The 21,197-nt window shown below is 45.2% G+C and overlaps 1 protein-coding gene across 3 annotated transcripts in view; it reads right to left on the bottom strand.

Moving 5' to 3' along the window:
- Positions 1-21,197, bottom strand: part of ADCY5 (adenylate cyclase 5) — an 836,213-nt gene that overhangs the window by 8,647 nt on the left and 806,369 nt on the right. Inside the window, exon 18 of one of the 3 annotated variants that reach the window (XM_088460725.1) lies at positions 16,400-17,744. The exons of the other annotated variants lie outside the window; for them this stretch is intronic. Within the exon in view, the coding sequence (XP_088316851.1) occupies positions 17,658-17,744 (87 nt within the window). The 3' untranslated portion in view covers positions 16,400-17,657. Of the gene's footprint in view, positions 1-16,399; positions 17,745-21,197 lie in introns of those variants that run through there. 3 annotated transcript variants of the gene reach the window in all.

The raw sequence follows: 21,197 nt of genomic DNA on the forward strand, positions 1-21,197 counted from the left end.
GGAAGATGGTTTCACATCGAGTACAGCTAGGGAGTCTCTATTGCTGGCAGCACATAGAGGGGCATGTTCAATTGGGTGTGGAATTTTGTCCACAATTAATGTCCACAATTTTGCGCACCTTGCGGGCAAGTTTGAATTACCGCGGGTGTGCGTACTCCTAATACCCGCAGTATTCAATTTAAAAAAAAAATTGTTGCAAAAGTTTTTTTGCGGCCAAAATGACGTGGGGGAGAAAATTTTAAAAAAGTGATGTCCAGTCAGCCTGCTGCCAGGGATTACCAACTGCACAGCCCCACTCCCCCTCACCCGCAGACATATTGCTTTCATGCACACCAGCAGCACCTCACACACACCACACAGAAACACATAGCTTCGGGGAGGCGAGAATAATACGCAGTGATTTTTGTAAAATGCACCGCAGCTCATTCTCTCTCCTTCAATTGAATAGGAAAAACACATCACCACTGGGTTTTCCTATTATTTCGTCCCCAACTGAATATGCACATTGTGTAATGGTTAGCAATACTACCTCACAGCACAAATTAACTCTAGCTTGAGTATATGGTAGGGAATATAGATTGTAAGCTCAACTGGGGCAGGGACTGATGTTAATGGGCAAAATATTCTCTGTAAAGTGCTGTGGAATATATGTGCGCTATATAAATAGCAGGCAATCTCTAGATATACAGTACTGTGCAAAAGTTTTAGGCAGGTGTGGAAAAAATGCTGCAAAGTAAGAATGCTTTCAAAAATAGAAGTGTTAATAGTGAAGAAACTGCCTTCTGTTACAGCCAAATATCTAAAATTTGTACTCATCAGTACAGAGCACCTGCTGTAATTTTTCTGCGCCCCAGTTCCTATGTTTTCGTGCATAGTTCAGGCACGGCCTTGTTTCCACATCAAAGGTATGGCTTTTTGGTCGCAATTCTTCCATGAAGACCACTTCTGGCCAGACTTCTCCGAACAGTTGGGTCCCATTGGTTTCTGCCAGTTCTGAACTGATGGCACTGCTGGACATCTTCCGATTTCGAAGGGAAGTAAGCATGATGTGTCTTGTTTTCTGACGTTTTCTTGGCCGACCACTGCGTCTACGGTCCTCACCATTGCCCGTTTCTTTATGCTTTTTCAGAAGAGCTTGAACAGCACATCTTGAAACCCCAGTCTGCTTTCAAATCTTTGCCTGGGAGAGACCTTGCTGATGCAGTTTAACTACCTTGTGTCTTGTTGCTATGCTCAATCTTGTCATGCTGTATGACCTGTAACATGAAACTGTCTTCCACAACCTCACCTTTGTAGCAGAATTTGGCTGTTCCTCATCCAGTTTTAAGCCTTCTACACAGCTGTTTCTGTTTCAGTTAATGACTGTGGGCCTGATACACTACTATTCGCAATTGCGATTACGCATGCAATCGGCCGATTGTTGCGTTCTACGCATGCATTGCATTGTGTGCAAACCGGCCACTGCAATCGGGACTGCGATCGCAGTGACCACACAGACCCATCGCAGAGTGAGACAGGAAGCGCCGTTTGTGGGTGGTGAGGGGTGGTCGGCGAAACGCAGATGTGCCAGTACGTTTGAACACTGTTGCAGGGGCATGCATAAATTAGCCACTACGATGCCGTACGCAGCCTGAGGACTCGGGTAAATTGACTAAAGTGAGAGTTTTCAGGCTGCCACTATCAAATGGTAAAACACTACCATCGGAACAAAAACATTGGTGGTTCGTAACCATTGGATTCTGCTGAACCTGCAGGTGGACTCTCTTCCTCTCCAGCATAATGTTCCTGCTCAGTCACACACCCTCGGTGAACAGGAGGCACCTCTCGTGGAAGTCAACACTGTTCTCAGACAGGGGCACCACGGTGAGGAAGCTCAACAGAAATCCCAGGAAATACAGGGTACATTGTGCAAAGAAGACATTGCTCATCGTCATGTTTGGCAGCTATGGAGGGGTGCGCGTGGAGACTGGAAATATGCACAGGTGCCCCAGCCTGGGGGACATGCTGCTGATAATGCTTACGGTAGCTGCAGTGTGGTTTGTGATGATACTGGTGAGGTGCAAGAGGCAGGAATGAGAAGCATGGAGTTGTGGTGAGATGCATAGACCTTTGGAGTGATGCATGGGGCTGTGGTTAGAAGCAGGAGTGAGAAGCAGGGGTCTGTGGTGAGATGCAAGTGTCTGTGGTGAAATGCAGTGGTAATTAGTGAAATATAGGATGCTGTGGTGAAATGCAGTGGGAATTAGTGAAATAAAGGATGCTGTGGTGAAATCCAGTGGGTATTAGTGAAATATAGGATGCTGTGGTGAAATGCAGTGGGAGTGATGAGAAGAAGGGGGCTGTTGTGAGATGCAGGGGGCTGTGGTGAGATGAAAAAAATTGCTCCCATGCGAAGCCGAGGTGGGTTGCTAGTAAATAAGAACAAAGGTATATACCGAGCCCTAACCCCTATATATTGTGTTTGTGCGTCTAATAAAGGCTATAAGGGATGATCTTGTAAATCTTTTAATGGTTAATCACAATGTTAACCTCAGAACTTTAACACATGTGGGTAAAAAATTGGTGACTTAATTTACATATACAATACTGTACACAAATTGACAGACTGTCCCATGCTGCTGACAAAGTTCCACCATCGGAAGGAAGGAGAAGAGACACCGTGACGCAGCCCACACAAGGCAACACCGCGATTACTCCAATCCAACCAGTAGGCACCCCGGCAAGAATTTGTTTTTGCCCAACAGTCCAGCCTTACCAGGCAAAGCTTTTGGTTGCACTGATGCCAGCACATCCCGTTCACAGCCGGACCCCACCAATTAAGCTCAAAGAACTGAAGTCTGAAGGTAATAAGTGTTGTCGTCTCACCAACCCTCCCGCCCCTTCCCCCCCACCCCAGATCGGGACTATTTTTTCACCCCACAGGACAACCCCCCGTTTTCACCCAACACCATATGGATACGGTATCTAGCACATCAAGCGGGACGCCCCCTTCCCAATAGACTTGCTACCTGTTAACACACCCACTCCAAGGGTGCTACCGTTACAAGGATCAACAAGGCATTAGCCACTAGATACAGCATTTATGCTTCATGGCTCTTTTTATACTGCTGAGCATACAATATATTATCTGTTTTAGTTCACAATCTGATTCCATTTATGATTTATACTAGTTGTAATTATTACAAAGCTTACCATTTACTATATTCTGTCAATTTGTGTACAGTATTGTATATGTAAATTAAGTCACCAAGTTTTTACCCACATGTGTTAAAGTTCTGAGGTTAACATTGTGATTAACCATTAAAAGATTTAAAAGATCATCCCTTATAGCCTTTATTAGACGCACAAACACCATATATAGGGGTTAGAGCGCAGTATATACCTTTGTTCTTATATATAAACCAGGAGGATCAGGCACCTCTGTCTCATCTGCAGCCAACCCTGCAACAATCTAGTATCCAGTGCGCAAGGAACCAAGCACCACTTTTACTAGTAAATAATACTGTAAGTATGGGTAAGATGTGGATTCCTGACTATATGAGGGTGTGACAGCAAATTTACTAACATAGCAAAGAAATGGCCAACTTTTCTTACAAGTATGATTTTGGGGGTCTGGACTAATTTGGCACATTTTACCTTCCACTGCAGCAATTAGACTTTATAATATGTTCTCTTTTCTGAACCTTATCAATTCTAACAACTAATTAGCTTGCAAAATATGCTAACGTTCATTTATACTGTATAATATCCAGTACTAGAGCATACTACCAGTCTGTTACCTAAACCTTCACCTATACATTTGTGGACTGAACCATTCAATCGTTAGTGCTGCAAATGGTGACATACAAAATTCTAAGGGTGCAAAGCAAAAAAGCAAGTAACTGTGGGCCTGATTCACTACGGTTCGCAATTCTGCTTATACGCACGCAGTGCAGTTGCTAATATCGGTGCTATTTAAATGTTGGCATTGACATTGTGAACGCAGCCAGACATAAGGACGCCCACTTCCCTTTACTCACATCCGTATACTGGGAATGTAACAAAACAATCGTAACATCGAGTAACCTAAGCACACTTGCACAAGCCCTGACCTTACTCAGAAATTGCTAACATCCTCGCACACTATCAGTGCTATGGCTGCTTATGGCCATACAGTGGATAATTTATGCATACCTCTGCAACGGCGTTGCAACACACTGGCACGCCTGCATTCGCCCTATCACCCCCCGTCACCACCCACAAACGGCACTTCGTGTCAATCACTCTGCTCTGAGTCTGTGTAACCTCTGCAATCGCAATTCCATTTGCAATTGCTAGTACGCACACTGTGATGCATGCGAAGAACGCAACAATCGACCGATTGCATGCGTCTTTGCAACTGCAATCCGTGCGAACCATCAAAAAGCAAAAGGTTTCACTATCTCAGTCATGTAAACAAATATAATTTGTATTTCGGAATATTTGGATATGAGAGACTGGAAAAAAACCATGATGCGATGCAAGGGAAGCAAATACATTTATTATTCATGTCTGCAGGGTAAATACTGGCTGCTTGTGCTTATAGCCCACATATGCTGGGCAGCTTTATTTTTATACTGCAATTTAGAGTGTAGTTTCTCTAGACATTTTACCTCTTCCCGACCTGCAGTGCAACATGCTTTTACCAATAACCAACTCAGGGCCTGATTCAGTATGGATCGCAGCTGCGATTACGCACGCAATCTCACTGCGATCATATGGTAATGTCTGCGATCACAATGCAATGGAGGCCGGTCAACCCCACTTAGGGGCATCAATCAAGACTAGAAGGGAATTTGTACGTCGAAGAGGAGCCATATGGTCAATGTAGATCCATGCACCCCGGACACCATCCAGGAGCCCCAAAGAAGATGAGCTAGGAGAAGCGTCAAGCCTGGAAAGGCAGGAAGAACAATATTGAGATGGAACTTCAAAACCACCTTTGGAAGGAAAGAGGGTTTAGTCCAAAAAAAAAAATCAGAATGAAGGATGACTTATAGGATAAAGTTGCCAACTCCAAAACACGGCGAGCAGTTTTGCAATAGACGGTAGAAAGACCACCTTCAAGGTAAGGTACCGCAACTCTACAGTCTCAAGAGGCTCAAAGGGGGGCTGATGAAGAGCCTACACCAAATACAAATCCCATGGGGGAACAGAAGGAACGTATGGAGGTTGAATTCAAAGTACTCCCTGCAAGAAGGTCTGGACTTTCGGAATGATCGCTAACCGCTTCTGAAAAATGATGGACAGGGCAAATACCTGACCCTTGAGGGAGGACATGTGACGGCCCTGAGACAAACCAGCCTGAAAGAAAGCCAAGAGGTGGGGTAACCTAAAGACATCAGCAGAGAGACTGTGACACTCGCACCAGGACATGTATAGGTTCCAGACTTGATGGTAAATCCAAGACGTCACAGGCATATGAGCCTAAATTATGGTCTGGACTACTGGCATCTAGGTCTCATGAGCCAGGCCATCAAAGCCTGGTGAGGCAAATCTGGGTACTGGCAAGGCCCCTGTCGCAGCAGATAATGTTATAGAGGAAGACAGAAAGGAATTTTGGCTAACATACCCAGCAGAAAAGTGTACCACTTTCGACTAGGCCAAATCCGGGCCTAGTCGACAAGAATGATCGGAAGACACTCCTGCCAAATACGTTGGAGTACCCTGGACAGCATGGATAGCGGTGGGGACAGGTATCCCAACTTTAAGAACCAAGGCACTGTCATGGCGTCTACAAAAAGAGCCTGAGGATTACACAGGGAGCTTTTTCTGTGGCAACCCCCACTGGTTCACAATCAACTAATACACCTCCTGGTGCAGTTCCCATTCCCCGATGTTAAAGATAGATATCTTGGATGAAGGAATTTACTTATATAGGTTACAAATTAATGATTGGTCAATCTGATTGTATGAGATCTGAGTGTATGAGACCTGATTGTATGCTATTGTGGTTCATAATCTTGCACCATTCCTTGGGCTTGTTCTGTTCTGTATTCCAATAGGATAACTTTGGTGACCCTGCAGAATATGAAATATCATTAATATAAAGTTCTTATTTTAAATGTACTTTAAGCATATTTATAATGTTACATAACTGTATATTGATGTTTAGTCTTATTTTAATCAGCATTTAATTTGTAGTGTATTACAGGTAAATACTGCATCTCTGTTGTAAACATAAATGTAATATTATTGGTATAATGTTTTAGATCCCTTTTATTTGCAGTTAAGCAATGTAATGTGCTTAACCTGAAACTCGAACATTTCCCCCTCTCCCCTGATACTGTAAGACAAAGGTATTCCAGAATGGGATAGTTTTGGCGTGGCCTATCTGACGTTGAGTATATACAGATCCCTGCCTGTACCCAATGATTTTATTCCCTAAGGACTTTTTGAATGTGAACTTATAAATTGTACTGCAGTGACTGTTGGATGTCAGTCCATTCAGCATCGAAGCCTTGTGTTGTGCCAACCACGCATGTGCAGTGTAAGGGGGCGGTAATCTATTTATTTGTTTCTGCAAATAAATATTTTGGACTTTGGGACTCCAAGTAAGCTAAGCGGACTTCACAATTATTTAACTCCAATACCTGGATAGAAGTGTGATGACTGAGGAAGTCCGCCTCCCACTTGTCCACCCCCAGAATGTGGATGGCTGAGATGGCAGGGACCCACCTCTCTGTCCCACGAAGGATGTGAGAGACCTCCGTTAGAGCCTGGCGACTGCAGGTCCCATCCTGTTTTTGGATGTAGGCCACAGTCGTCATTATCCAAACTGGCCTGCCCTGTAAGAGATGTTGAGCTTATAAACAGCACTGCCCACAACTCTAGGATGTTCATAGGGATGGAGGATTTGGCTTCGGACCAAATATCTTGAAGATGTAGATCCAGAGTGACTGCCACCCACCCCCCAGAGCGGCATCTATTGTGATTAATACCCAGTCCCAAACCGAAAACAGAATCATTTGAGAGATTCAAGGTGTGAAGCCACCACAGAAGAGACTGGCTTGTATGGTGGGACAGCCAAAATAGCTGTCTGTCCAATGAGTCCTGGACCAATGGTGCAAGATCTGCCATTGTAGAGGTTGAGCATGAAACCGGGAGAATTACACAGCCTCGAAGGAAGCCACTATCTTCCTCAGGATTTGCATACACCAAAGTATAGAGACCTGAATGAGCTGTAGAAGCGACCTCAACAAGGACTAAATATCCTGAATCTTCTGTGAAGGCAGGAAAACTTTCTGACTTTGAGTGTCGAACAAAAGGATCAAGAATATTATCTCACTTGAAGTAGTGAAGTTCAACTTGGGACAATTTATGATCTAACCGTGTGTCTTCAGGGTGTCCACCGCCACCTGCAGATGCTGACAGATTATGATCTCTGAAGGAGCCTTGAGAAGGTCGCTCAAATATGGAATTACTGTAATTCCTATGTGCCTGTCACAAGCCGCCGTACGGACAGTGCTGTGCGAGACGAATGCCCGGCTAGTTCTCATTGAGACTCCACCTACCTCCCGTCTGTCATTCTGGGGCTAGTCCAGATTGGCTCTGGAATCAATATCCTCCTGCTGACAGCACTGCTCTGATGCCGGTGTTAGAGTTTCTCGTGCTTCCGGTTGTTCCTGTCTCCTGGTCAGTCAGTCGAGTTCCTAAGCCAGTTTGCTGTGTCTGTTCACTGCCGTTTGTTCCATCCAGGTGGCACGGTCTGCAGTCCACCTCCTCATGCTGTTTGTGTCATCCAGGCGGCACGGTGCACTTCATCCCTCAGAAGTGACAAAATCCTCGTCCGACGGCTCAGTGCACAGGTTAGCATCCCGTGGCCAGTGTCAACCCGGCGACATTGGTCACTAACTAGCGTCCTCTCAACCTGGTGGCATTGGCCGCATTTCTATATCATCAGTGTGCATTTCGGCGCACCGTCGCCAGTGTCATCCCGGAGGCACTGTTAGCAACCCAGTGTCCCAAGTGCGCAATCCGGTGCACCGTAGCCAATGTCATCTCGGCAGCACTGGTAGCAGCTCTACCTTCTGTGTACGTCACATCACGTGCACCTCAATCTCAACTCTGACGCTATCTGAAGGCATACTCAGATACATACACAGAAGAAAAATAAAAAAAATCACTCCTCTGCGTCCAACGTAATTTTTTGCCCCTGTCGAATAATGCCATCATCAAAAGTGAAATATAATGGTATCAGGGGCGGAACTACCAGTGGTGCAGCAAGTGCACTGCACTGGGTCCCTGGGGACTAAGTGGCCCACCACTCCCCAGACCAGCAGTGAGTTTTCCCCTGGTCTACCACCCGTCCATTTTGATAAATGTCGGACGACTGGCCCAGCGCAGGGAGAAGAGTGGGCCCCACTGCCTGCAGGACCTGCTCCTTACCATAGTGTGGGGCTGACTGATGCATCCGCATCAGTCTGCCATCTAAGCTGGACCAACAGGGGAGTCCTGCCACCTATCAGCAGCAGGACTCCCCTGTTGGTCCAGCATAGATGGTAGACTGGTTTGCCGGGCGCGCAGCCAATCAGAGGAGACTCTACAGTTAGCGCCCACTGATTGGCTATGACCCACGTGACAGTCAACAGCACGAGGGTCACAGCCACTCAGCGGCCACTAACTGTAGAGTGGCTTCTGATTGACTGGCAGGCCCAGTGAATGACAGACACCTGCCGGTGTCTGTCATTCACCAGGGTAGAGATGTAAGTGTTATCATACAACATACATCTCTACATGTCCGAGGGGTATGCGTAAGTCGTTTTTTGTTTTTTCCAAATCCTGTTAAGCCTACTGGAGAAGGGGACAGATGCGACGTGACGTGAGGTGTTTTTTTCACAGGTAAACCGTGGGATTTCTACTGGAGAAGAGTACGGAACATCAGGCAGAAGGTAAGTACGTTCGAGTGTGTTATGTATGGAATAAAATTATACTTTCTACGGTGTGTGAGCTCTGTCGTTATTTTATTATATTTTTTACAGTGGGGGTACGGGTGCCGGCAGCCTACCGGCACTTGTAGTTCCACAAGCCAAAGGGCTGGCACACTGACCTGTAGTTCCACCTTAATCAAATTTTCACACTATTACCACTGCACCCACTGGCCAGTGGTGCAGGGAAGAGCCCTGGGCTTCAGACTGAGTCTGGTGTGCTCGTGAGAGGGGGGACCCTTTTATTGGGGGGATCCCCACCACCCCTGAGATCCCTGGCTTGGGCTGACTAGCTTGGGGTGTTAATGCTTTGGCTGTGGTGGGTGAAACTGGTCCCCTGGCTGTGGCATTACACCTTGACTAGGTTTGAGCCCAGTGCTGGTTTTAAAAATAGGGGGAACCCCATGCCATTTTTCCCCTATTTTTAAAACCAGGACTGGCTCTGGGAGCCCAGTGCTGGTTCCTAAAATACGGAGGAACTCTACATGTTTTTCCCTGTATTTTTAGAATCAGGACTGGCTTAGGAGCCCAGGGCTGGTTATGCATTGGGGGGCCCCTACGTAATTTTAGTAAAAAATATTAACCCTTTAATAACTTTAACACAAACAAGCAGCCTACACGTATTTCACTGATATGTGCAGGCTGCTTGTTCGGAAGGGGAAACACGGGTAGGAATGATCACATACACCAGGGGTGGGGAACCTTTTTTCTGCCTAGGGTCATTTTTATATATATATAACATTATTTGCGGGCCAGGTGCAGGCTATGCCCGCTTCGTGTGATGTAACAACGGGACGGGGCCACAATCGTCAGTGATTACAGCAATGCCTGGAGCATCCCGAGGATGCTTCGGGGAACTGTAAGGGCAGCGTTGTGACCATCTGAAGTGTCCTAAGGACGCTCCAGCCGGCACTACTGCATAGATTCTGGCTGCAAGGTGCCATTATAGGCACCCTGCTAGCCAGATGAGGCTAGCAGAAAAAGCTCAGAGGGCCAGACCAAATGACTCTGGGAGCCTTATACGCCCCTGGGCCTGAGGTTCCCCATCCCTGACATAAACCATCAGGAAACACGATTCTGATAAATACGGAAGTTTGGTAAATTCCCGAATTTATTTAAAAAAGAACCCAAACTGATTCTGTTCGTTTCTACCAGTGTTTAAAAACAGACAGACACGGGCAGAACTGCTGCTGTTGTAAACTACCAACTGTGAGTATTTACAATATTAAAACAATATCCCACATTGTGGTTTTATAAAACCTCTTGTCAATTTGACACAAATATGGAAACAAAATGATTAGTAGTTACATTTGAACTACATTTTTAAGTGTGGAAGTCTTTTTCTTTTTTTTATGAATAGGAAGCTAAAGGTGCATACACACGTAAAGATTTGCTGTCCAACCATCCAACTAGTTGATTGGTTGGAATGAAAATCTGGTAAGGTATGAAAGCAAATGTCAATCAGCAACTTGCTCCCAAATGCCGGAAAATGGACAAAAACTGTTGTTTGAACAAATTGTTTAGATCAAACATTTAACAAACTTGTCTGACGACCATTTTCATCTGTTTTCTGGCATTTAGGAGCAAATTGCTGATCATCATTTAATCCCATACGTTACCAGATTTTCATTCCAACCAATCAACTAGTTGGATGGTTGGACAGAGAATCTTTACTGTGGTGAAAAAAAAAATTAGATTTCTTCACTAAATGTTCAAAGAGGTAACGATACTGACTTTAAACCTCTATACGCTCCTGCCTATACTTTCTAAAATTGACGCTATTTGCGTACGCAGTCATACAGTAAAATAAAAGCCTTCAGACCTTGAAGATGTATTTCCAAAGCACAAAGTATATTATTCAACATAAAAACAGTAGGTTACATGCTGTGATCTAAAGACAATTTAGCGCAAAGAAATTATACAGACCCAAGGTACAGTTATACATACGCACGCGCACTGGGACCAGTTACCGGCATCCATAAGAAGCCTCCATCAACAGCATCAGCATGAAGACTCCAGATTGGAGTCTGTAAGCACATTTATACCCTTACAGGGATAAGCAATACAATAGAAAAGTTTGGCATGGTTTCATTGGTTCCCAGTGTGGGTGCATCTGTTACAGGATATTTGACAGGTTGATTCAAATGGACACAGGTCAGCCTCCGACAGCCTATTGTCTCCTCTATTCCCCCTGCATGCAACTGCTAACATTACAAAGTACAATTTGGTGTTTTAACGCTGCACAGTCCATAAGTTGAGAATGCATGTTGCGATCTTCTCACGATGACACCGAAAAGCTGTTGAGACAGAGTAGATCAGTACAACACCAAACACTGTTTGCTTATCATGTACTAAACCTTAGATATCAAAATAGTCTTTATTTCACAACATTAGTAATAAATGATTAAACCTTAAATACTACACTCTGAAGCTATGGAACCTTTTATGTGAGTGTGCAGTGTGTAAGTATGAGGGGTTTGGGATAAGACGCTATTTAGTTATATGTAACCTAGGGAAGATGCGTACGCATGAAGCCAATAAACAGCTTTTGCCTGCAGGATTTTATGCATTCGCTAATGTGCGTCATGTTAACAGCGCAACTGTGTGTACTGTGCGGTGTTTATGCATGTGAGTCTATGATGGATTTATATATATATATATATATATATATATATACACACACACATACACATTATCCCCTACCAACATTTTTAAACTGCAATGCAATGTGTTATTAGTAATGAGTTCCACACCCAAACAGGGTGGAGACCCCCAGCTGTTTGCTGGTGCCAGCCTGTCTGACAGTGAAACTAAAGGTTTTCTTCCGCCTGTTTACAAATTCAATTGTGCAGATCATTGTCTGGGTTATATTTCAATTGCCATAGCTATACCTGCCTACATGTGAGGCTTCTTAATTTACATGCAAAAACACCCACAGTTCCTGGTGTATTGTTTTTTTCTAATTACTTTTCTCAGGAAGCTGTTTTTCTAGTTACTAACTGACACTGTGTTTGTTTTGGTATTTTTCTATGCAAGGTTGTCCCCAGAATGGGCTTGTCATGGCTTCTAAAAGGATTACCAAAAACATTGCCATCTGTACTTAGCTCGTGAGTTGTAACTTAAAATGGCGCTGGGAGATCAGTCGCAAAATGGCGTCTTGCTAATTCAGATTATAAACAGATTCTGCCTCAGCCAATCATCCGGCTTCGACAGTCCACCCTTTGATAGCCAATCAAATGCTATCACAACCTATTCTGAATCTGTTTAGTCATGCATGAGAATATACAGTTTAGTGTTATATATGGTATGACACGGTTTGGTCATTTGAACCATTTAGACAATGCGTCTCCAGGAGGGTAAAAACAACCCTTATACGCCATCTGCGGATCCTCAAGGGTCCATTGGCAGGATGTGGGAACTCATCTCACCTATAAAGGAAGTTTGGAAAGGGGGGGATTGGGTCAGCGTTACCTAAGATGATTTAAAATAACATAAACGATATATTTATGCACAACCACACAAACTCAGGTTACATTGTCGTACAGTACACTCTAACTCAGGATTGTAATGCAGTTTTTCCTTTACCTCAGTATTCATATTGTCACTACTGACAACCATCATAATTTCGTTATTGTGGTTTACCTTATTTTTACATTTTCCACACTTCAACACAGCAGGAACACACTTGACACATATGCCTATTACTATGATGACACAGATTATGAGGATCAGAGGTTTACCTATGCTTGCGATCATTTCCTGGACCCATTCTCCTAGACCTGAGAACCATTTCACTGGGTTCAACCATGAAACCCATTCCTCTACCTTCTCCTCTACTTCAGCCACTGAAGCATTATGGTTCTTCCGAAATTCCCATTGTAGCTGCAGAATTTGTGTGTTCATACTGTGTGTGAAGATATGGTGATGGTGTGTTTTTATGAATACCAAGCATTTCACCATGTGTAAGGGTCATAATTTCTGGAAGTATTCTTCCCAAATAACATAACAATTACGGTACTAAGATTGGTCAGACACTCCCCTGATTTGGCATAGTACTCCTCCTCTTGACTCCACTTCATTGGTATCACTATCAGCTCCCCTCTCCGTCCTCTGTCCTCCATCACAGAAACTGGATATCCCCAAACAGATCATCACGACAGAAACTCTGGAAGAAAGAACTAGGATGACCACAGCAGACCACTCCATTGCTGGAAGCACTGATCTACACATTTTCTTAGCTCAGGTATCTCACCGCACCTTTTAACCCTCCCAGAACAGGCTTGCAATCGACAGGTTCACGTTATCTGCCTCGACTCTGCCCCGTATCTCCACCGGTTGGTTGAGCTTTCTACAGTGAGTGGAATGGACCCAGGTATCTCTCTCGGCCACCTTCAGCAACACCTGATACGGACCTTCCCACCGAACTACCGGACAACCTGAGCGTAAGAAATTTTGGATCATAACAAATTCTCCAGGTTTGACATCATGACAATTTGCTTCTGGCATATCAGGTGACAACAATTTCAGTATCTGCTGCTGCTGTTTTAACTGCTTACTCATTGATATAAGATACTTTACAGATACCCCGTTGTTACCTTTCGAATCTTCCTGCGGACTTATAATCAAATAAAGTTGTCTACCAAACAGTATTTCAAAGGGGGACAGATTTAGAGGAGGCCTGGGGGTGGTCCTGGTGTTACTATTACTCATCAACTTACACATGTTTCTGGATGACCACACCTGTGAAATGAGTATCCTTATACTCTAGGGATACCGTATCTGCTTACAACCTTCTGTACAATTAAACCCTGTTATTAATAGCTACTGCTCTAGGTAGTGTCTCAGCCCCTGGGTTTGGACAGTTTCCCAAGTACTTGACCTTAGCCTGGCATGGCTGCAATTTGTCCTTAGCAACCTTGTGTCCTGTGTGTGAGAGATGAAGCACAACAGTTTAGTATCATTTAAATATGGTATAAATGAAACAGGGCATAACAATAAATTGTCCACATATTGTATCAGAACAGATCCATTGGCAGGTTGAAAAGATTGTTAACAGTCGTATAAGGCCTGGGAGAAGATACTGGAGTTGTCTATGAACCCATGGGACACTCGTGTCCAAGTGTAGTGTACACCTCCCCCTATGTGAAAGCAAAAAGATACTGACAGTCAGGGTGTTAGGACACAGGGAAGAAAGCAGAACAGAGATTGGGTATCAGTTATATCAATTACCATTACCGGTTTTTTTTTCCTAGTACTTCCCGTCAACCTGTCTATCTGTAGACCACAGGGATGACCCAACTCCTAGCGTTGGCACCCACTCTCCAATAAAGCATTAACGGCCACAATTGGAGCTGGTGCCTGTTGGACATTTGCTGGTCTCTGTGTATATCCTTTATGGGGATATCCAGGTACTTCCCTGGTTAGGGGGTCCTACCCTCTTTGCCGTACAGTTCTTACTTACATGTCCTGGCTTGTTGCAATTAAAACACTTTTGTGGGAGAAGTGGATGAAAGGATTGTTGTGTAGGTTGAGCAGTAGAGAAAGGTGGTGGGTATGGGTAAGAATATTGAGGGAAAGGATATTGTGGGGGATATGGGGTTTGTGGATAGTATGGGACCTGTGGCTGTGTGTGATAAGTGGGGTAGGGCTGCGTTTGTGTTGGTGTGGGGTTAGTGAGGACGTGTACCTGTTCAGGTGTGGGTGCAGGCTGTGATGTTGCCGTCATTCCTTCTAGAGCTTGAATACTGACAGCCATATGTGTCTCGCTCTGGGTCTCTCTCTTTTTAGAGATGTTTTTGTCATGTTCAATTGCAGATTCTATGAGGGTGTCTATTGTGACTCCCCTCCAGCAAGGCAGTGAGGTCTGAACCCGGGTCTTTAGGTTCTCTTTAAGAGCATCCATGAGTACAGTGACATTCATTCCCCCGTGGTGAGTGCTACCTTTAATATCTTCTAACCCAACGTACTGGGTGATAGCCTGCAGAGCCCGTTCACAATAATCTTCTGCAGATTCACTCTCTTTTTGTTTTATGGTGTTCCAGTTAACTAACTACTACTGGAAAATATATACCCAATTGAGTTACAATGCGGGAAATGTTATCTTGATTAATTCGGTCTGTTAAGGGAACGTCTCCATCCAATACACAATCCGTGACAAACCTTGTCATGTCGATATTGCGTGGAAGACAAGCCCTTAACACTACTTGCCAATCTTTGTTGGTTGGCTCGTGAGAACTACCCAAATTTCTCAAAAATCTGACATTTGGCTAATTCCTTTTTGGGATCGGGGAAATCATTCACTATGGAATTTAGCTCCGCTCTTGTCCAAGGACAATGCATTACTACTTCCCTTGTGGGCACTACTCCATTCGCATCTGCATTCCCATTCGGAACTGCTATTGTCCGGATGGGATACAGACAGGCCGCACTGCTACTTTTGACCTTATTACCTGGCTGGCGGTTTAGTCTGTTACTGCAACGTATAGGGTTAACTAATTCCTCTAGGGGTGCAGTGGATGTTAACACTTCCCGTACTACCACTGATGAAGATGGCAGCGCCATTTGTGATTTTCGTGGTGGAGCATCTAACGTGTGCAACATGGGAAATGGCAGACATAACAATAGGCTCATCATCCACATCATAGACATTTTCCTTACGGTTACTTAAGAGAGGATACAAATTACTTGTTACATTTTTATGGGTTTTTTCAATAACTGTACCTGCACCTTTATCCACATGAGGTAGCGGTGGTGCGCGTGAACCACTGGCAACACCTTCCACAACGCTACTTTGCTGCACGTGCGCGCAATTTTGCGTCTCACATGCATTGCAATTTAGCGCTACGGCTGTACTTTCTGGTAATGCGTTCGCAGCAGCAGTTGGCGTCGCTTGCACACCTTTAAGCCACGCATCCCCTTCATGCTGCCACAATTTTAAACATTCGTTATGTTTTACATTTTTCACTGGAGAACGCATCAGGCTGATGTGATCTCGGACATTGTTCAATACATCTTTATCAAAATTACCAATTCTGGGAAACGGCCTAACACTCTTCATCGTTATCTTAAACCATACGTCACAATACCTTATTACATTAGCACTGTACTTAGTATGCATAATACGACGGACCGATCCAAGCGGCGCTTCCATTAGCAGCACACAATTGTCTAACATCTCTATTGTTTGCGTGGCTCCCATCTTGGGACAACTCCTACGTTTTTCAATAAAGATTTCAACTAGTGAAAGACAGTTAAGATACTTTCACTTACCTGTGGACACCTTGGAAAAAGGGTGTATCCACGAACCCTATGGAAGACCTCTAGATGCCTCCACTCACCTATGGAAGAAAGGCCGCTTCCACGCAGCAATCCCTTTTTGATTACTTTCCAACTGCTAGGGGGCAATAAATACCCTTTGTTTTCCAGTTGATTTCGTCTACTCTCTCACCAGTTCACAATCACAGTTTATCCCAAAACTATGCGGTTCAATTATAGTGCTCAAATAAGCCTAACATATCACACACACTGATTACTGAATACTATAATCACACTGGGAGCCGAACCCTAACAAAAATAACAACCCATACACCTGCCTTGTGTAAAGTAAAAGGTAAGCTGCTACCGAGTCACTATGCCAACTCCTTCGCATAGCACTTAAGGGTCCTAAGATACCCTTAACATTTAGGTCCCGTGTTAAACCCTAAACAAATACTCACAGTTACACATTTTTTCCTACGCTGAAAAATACACGTTAACCCAGTTATTGACAACAATCGATAAAGTAATCTCAACGGCTTTGTTTTAAAACATGTGCCATTAAGACCGGGAATACGTATACGCTATTGTGCGACTAGTCGCATACACAATAATGCGACTACTAAACAACCGTATGACTCTTACCCTTAGCTGTGTATGCAAAAATGCGTCTCTGCTGCGTACGCAAAAATGCGACCCAGCCGTGTACGCAATACTGCGGCACCCTCTTTTAGCATGCAATTCTATCAACAAAGGAAATCAAACTTTTTCCTTTCTTGTCCCTGGATTCTAGTCAGCGTACCTTGACTCACACGATAAGGGATAGCGACCTCTCAGCATGAAGTGGTTGCAGGTAAACTGCGTGTGACCACTCCACCCTTTGGTGAGAGATCGATAACCGTATGTTTATCATGTGAACTGGTAAGTGACCTCACTCTGAGCCCCCATCTAACGATACTGACTTTAAAACTCTATACGCTCCTGCCTATACCTTCTAAAACCTGCCTGTACCTTCTAAAATTGACCCTATTTGCGTACGCAGTCATACAGTAAAATAAAAGCCTTCAGAACTTGAAAATGTGTTTCCAAAGCACAAAGTATATTATTCAACATAAAAACAGTAGGTTACACGCTGTGATCTAAAGACAATTTAGCGCAAAGAAATTATACAGACCCAAGGTACAGTTATACATACGCACGCGCACTGGGACCAGTTACCGGCATCCATAAGAAACCTCCATCAACAGCATCAGCATGAAGACTCCAGATTGGAGTCTGTAAGCACATTTATACCCTTACAGGGATAAGCAATACAATAGAAAAGTTTGGCATGGTTTCATTGGTTCCCAGTGCGGGTGCATCTGTTACAGGATATTTGACAGGTTGACTCAATTGGACACAAGTCAGCCTCCGACAGCCTATTGTCTCCTCTATTCCCCCTGCATGCAACTGCTAACATTACAAAGTACATTTTGGTGTTTTAACGCTCCACAGTCCATAAGTTGAGAATGCATGTTGCGATCTTCTCACGATGACACCGAAAAGCTGTTGAGACAGAGTAGATCAGTACAACACCAAACACTGTTTGCTTATCATGTACTAAACCTTAGATATCAAAATAGTCTTTATTTCACAACATTAGTAATAAATGATTAAACCTTAAATACTACACTCTGAAGCTATGGAACCTTTTATGTGAGTGTGCAGTGTGTAAGTATGAGGGGTTTGGGAAAAGACGCTAGTTAGTTATATGTAACCTAGGGAAGATGCGTACGCATGAAGCCAATAAACAGCGTTCGCCTGCAGGATTTTATGCATTCGCTAATATGTGCGTCATGTTAACAGCGCAACTGTGTGTACTGTGTGGTGTTTATGGCTGTGAGTCTATCTATGATGGATTTAATATATATATATATATATATACACACATACACATCATCCCCTACCAAAATTTTTAAACTGCAATGCAATGTGTTATTAGTAATGAGTTCCACACCCAAACAGGGTGGAGACCCCCAGCTGTTTGCTCATGCCAGCCTGTCTGACAGTGAAACTAAAGGTTCTCTTTTGCCTATTTACAAATTCAATTGTGCAGATCATTGTCTGGGTTATATTTCAATTGCCATAGCTATACCTGCCTACATGTGAGGTTTCTTAATTTACATGCAAAAACACCCACAGTTCCTGGTGTATTGTTTTTTTCTAATTACTTTTCTCAGGAAGCTGTTTTTCTAGTTACTAACTGATACTGTGTTTGTTTTGGTATTTTTCTATGCAAGGTTGTCCCCAGAATGGGCTTGTCATGGCTTCTAAAAGGATTACCAAAAACATTGCCATCTGCACTTAGCTCGTGAGTTGTAACTTAAAATGGCGCTGGGAGATCAGTCGCAAAATGGCGTCTTGCAGATTCCGATTGTAAACAGATTCTGCCTCAGCCAATCATCCGGCTTCAATAGAGGTCTCTACAATTAGTGACTTTTTAAATAAGTGTTTTATATACAGTATACAATTTTTTCATAGAACTGTCTATTCATGTATTTTGTATGAAGATATATATTGTGATTAAAACAGTTTAATGATAAATCCTATTGCGGACACTCCATATTCTTTTTTATTTCGTGTTTAAGCAGTGAGAATCAGCGCTCACAATTTTAGAGTGAACAGTAGCTGGGTTTATTTAGATCGTACAGGAGTGCCTAGTTTTCCTTTTTCTTGTTGTATACTCTAATTAACAGACAGCCATCTGTGAATTAGAGGCAGCTCACGACTGGTATAACGGGCACTGCCAGAGCCTGTCTGACCGAGTGCCGAAATGATGAAAGCAACATACAGAGCAGAGGTCGCTGTGTTCCTGTCCTCACCAAAGTACATCGCCCCCATTCTCCGTCGTGCGCACGACTATGTGCTTGTACCTCTGTACCCCGCTGCCACTCCGTCACCCACTGCCTCTCCCTGTCACCCTCTATCTCTTTCCTTTATCCTCTCCCTGTCACCATCTACCTTTCTCTGTCAGCCACTGCCTCCTTACAACCTTCTACCTCTCCCTGTCACCCACTACCTTTCAGTCACCAACTACCTCTCCCGGTCACCCACTGCCTCTCCCTGTCACCCACTACCTGTCCCTGTCACCCACTGCCTCTCCCTGTCACACTCTACCTCTCCCTGTAACCACTGCCTCTCCCTGTCACCCTCTACCTCTCACTGCCTCTCCCTGTCACCCACTACCTCTCCCTGTCACCCACTGCCTCTCCCTGTCACCCACTGCCTCTCCCTGTCACACTCTACCTCTCCCTGTAACCACTACCTCTCACTGTCACCACTGCCTTTCCCTGTCACCCTCTACCTCTCACTGTCACCACTGCCTTTCCCTGTCACCCTCTACCTCTCACTGTCACCACTGCCTTTCCCTGTCACCCTCTACCTCTCACTGTCACCAATGCCTCTCCCTGTCACCCTCTAGCTCTCACTGTCACCCACTGCCTCTCCCTGTCACACTCTACCTCTCCCTGTAATCACTGCCTCTCCCTGTCACCCACTACCTCTCACTGTCACCACTGCCTTTCCCTGTCACCCTCTACCTCTCACTGTCACCACTGCCTTTCCCTGTCACCCTCTACCTCTCACTGTCACCAATGCCTCTCCCTGTCACCCTCTAGCTCTCACTGTCACCCACTGCCTCTCCCTGTCACCCACTGCCTCTCCCTGTCACACTCTACCTCTCCCTGTCACCCACTACCTCTCCCTGTCACCCACTGCCTCTCCCTGTCACACTCTACCTCTCCCTGTAACAACTGCCTCTCCCTGTCACCCACTACCTCTCACTGTCACCACTGCCTTTCCCTGTCACCCTCTACCTCTCACTGTCACCACTGCCTTTCCCTGTCACCCTCTACCTCTCACTGTCACCACTGCCTTTCCCTGTCACCCTCTACCTCTCACTGTCACCACTGCCTCTCCCTGTCACCCTCTAGCTCACTCTGTCACCCACTGCCTCTCCCTGTCACACTCTACCTCTCCCTGTCACCCTCTACCTCTCACTGTCACCCTCTACCTCTCACTGTCACCACTGCCTTTCCCTGTCACCCTCTACCTCTCACTGTCTCTCCCTGTCATCCTCTACCTCTCACTGTCACCACTGCCTCTCCCTGTCACCCTCTAGCTCTCACTGTCACCCACTGCCTCTCCCTGTCACCCTCTCATTGTCACCCACTGCCTCTCCCTGTCACCCTCTACCTCTCACTGTCACCACTGCCTCTCCCTGTCACTCTCTACCTCTCACTGTCACCCACTGCCTCTCCTTGTCACCCTCTAGCTCACTCTGTCACCCACTACCTCTCCCTGTCACCCACTGCCTCTCCCTGTCACCCTCTACCTCTCACTGTCACCCTCTACCTCTCACTGTCACCACTGCCTTTCCCTGTCACCCTCTACCTCTCACTGTCTCTCCCTGTCATCCTCTACCTCTCACTGTCACCACTGCCTCTCCCTGTCACCCTCTAGCTCTCACTGTCACCCACTGCCTCTCCCTGTCACCCTCTCATTGTCACCCACTGCCTCTCCCTGTCACCCTCTACCTCTCACTGTCACCACTGCCTCTCCCTGTCACTCTCTACCTCTCACTGTCACCCACTGCCTCTCCCTGTCACCTTCTACCTCTCACTGTCACCCACTGCCTCTCCCTGTCACCCTCTGCCTCTTACTGTCACCACTGCCTTTCCCTGTCACCCTTCACCTCTCACTGTCCCTCCCTGTCATCCTCTACCTCTCACTGTCACCACTGCCTCTACCTGTCACCCTCTAGCTCTCACTGTCACCACTGCCTCTCCCTGTCACCCTCTACCTCTCACTGTCACCACTGCCTCTCCCTGTTACCCACTGCCTCTCCCTGTCACCCTCTACCTCTCACTGTCACCACTGCCTCTCCCTGTCACCCACTACCTGTCCCTGTCACTCACTGCCTCTCACTGTCACCACTGCCTTTCCCTGTCACCCTCTACC

This window comes from Taudactylus pleione, unplaced genomic scaffold (assembly GCF_031769625.1).
Source record: "Taudactylus pleione unplaced genomic scaffold, aTauple2 ptg000977l, whole genome shotgun sequence".
Taxonomy (NCBI): Eukaryota; Metazoa; Chordata; class Amphibia; order Anura; family Myobatrachidae; genus Taudactylus; species Taudactylus pleione.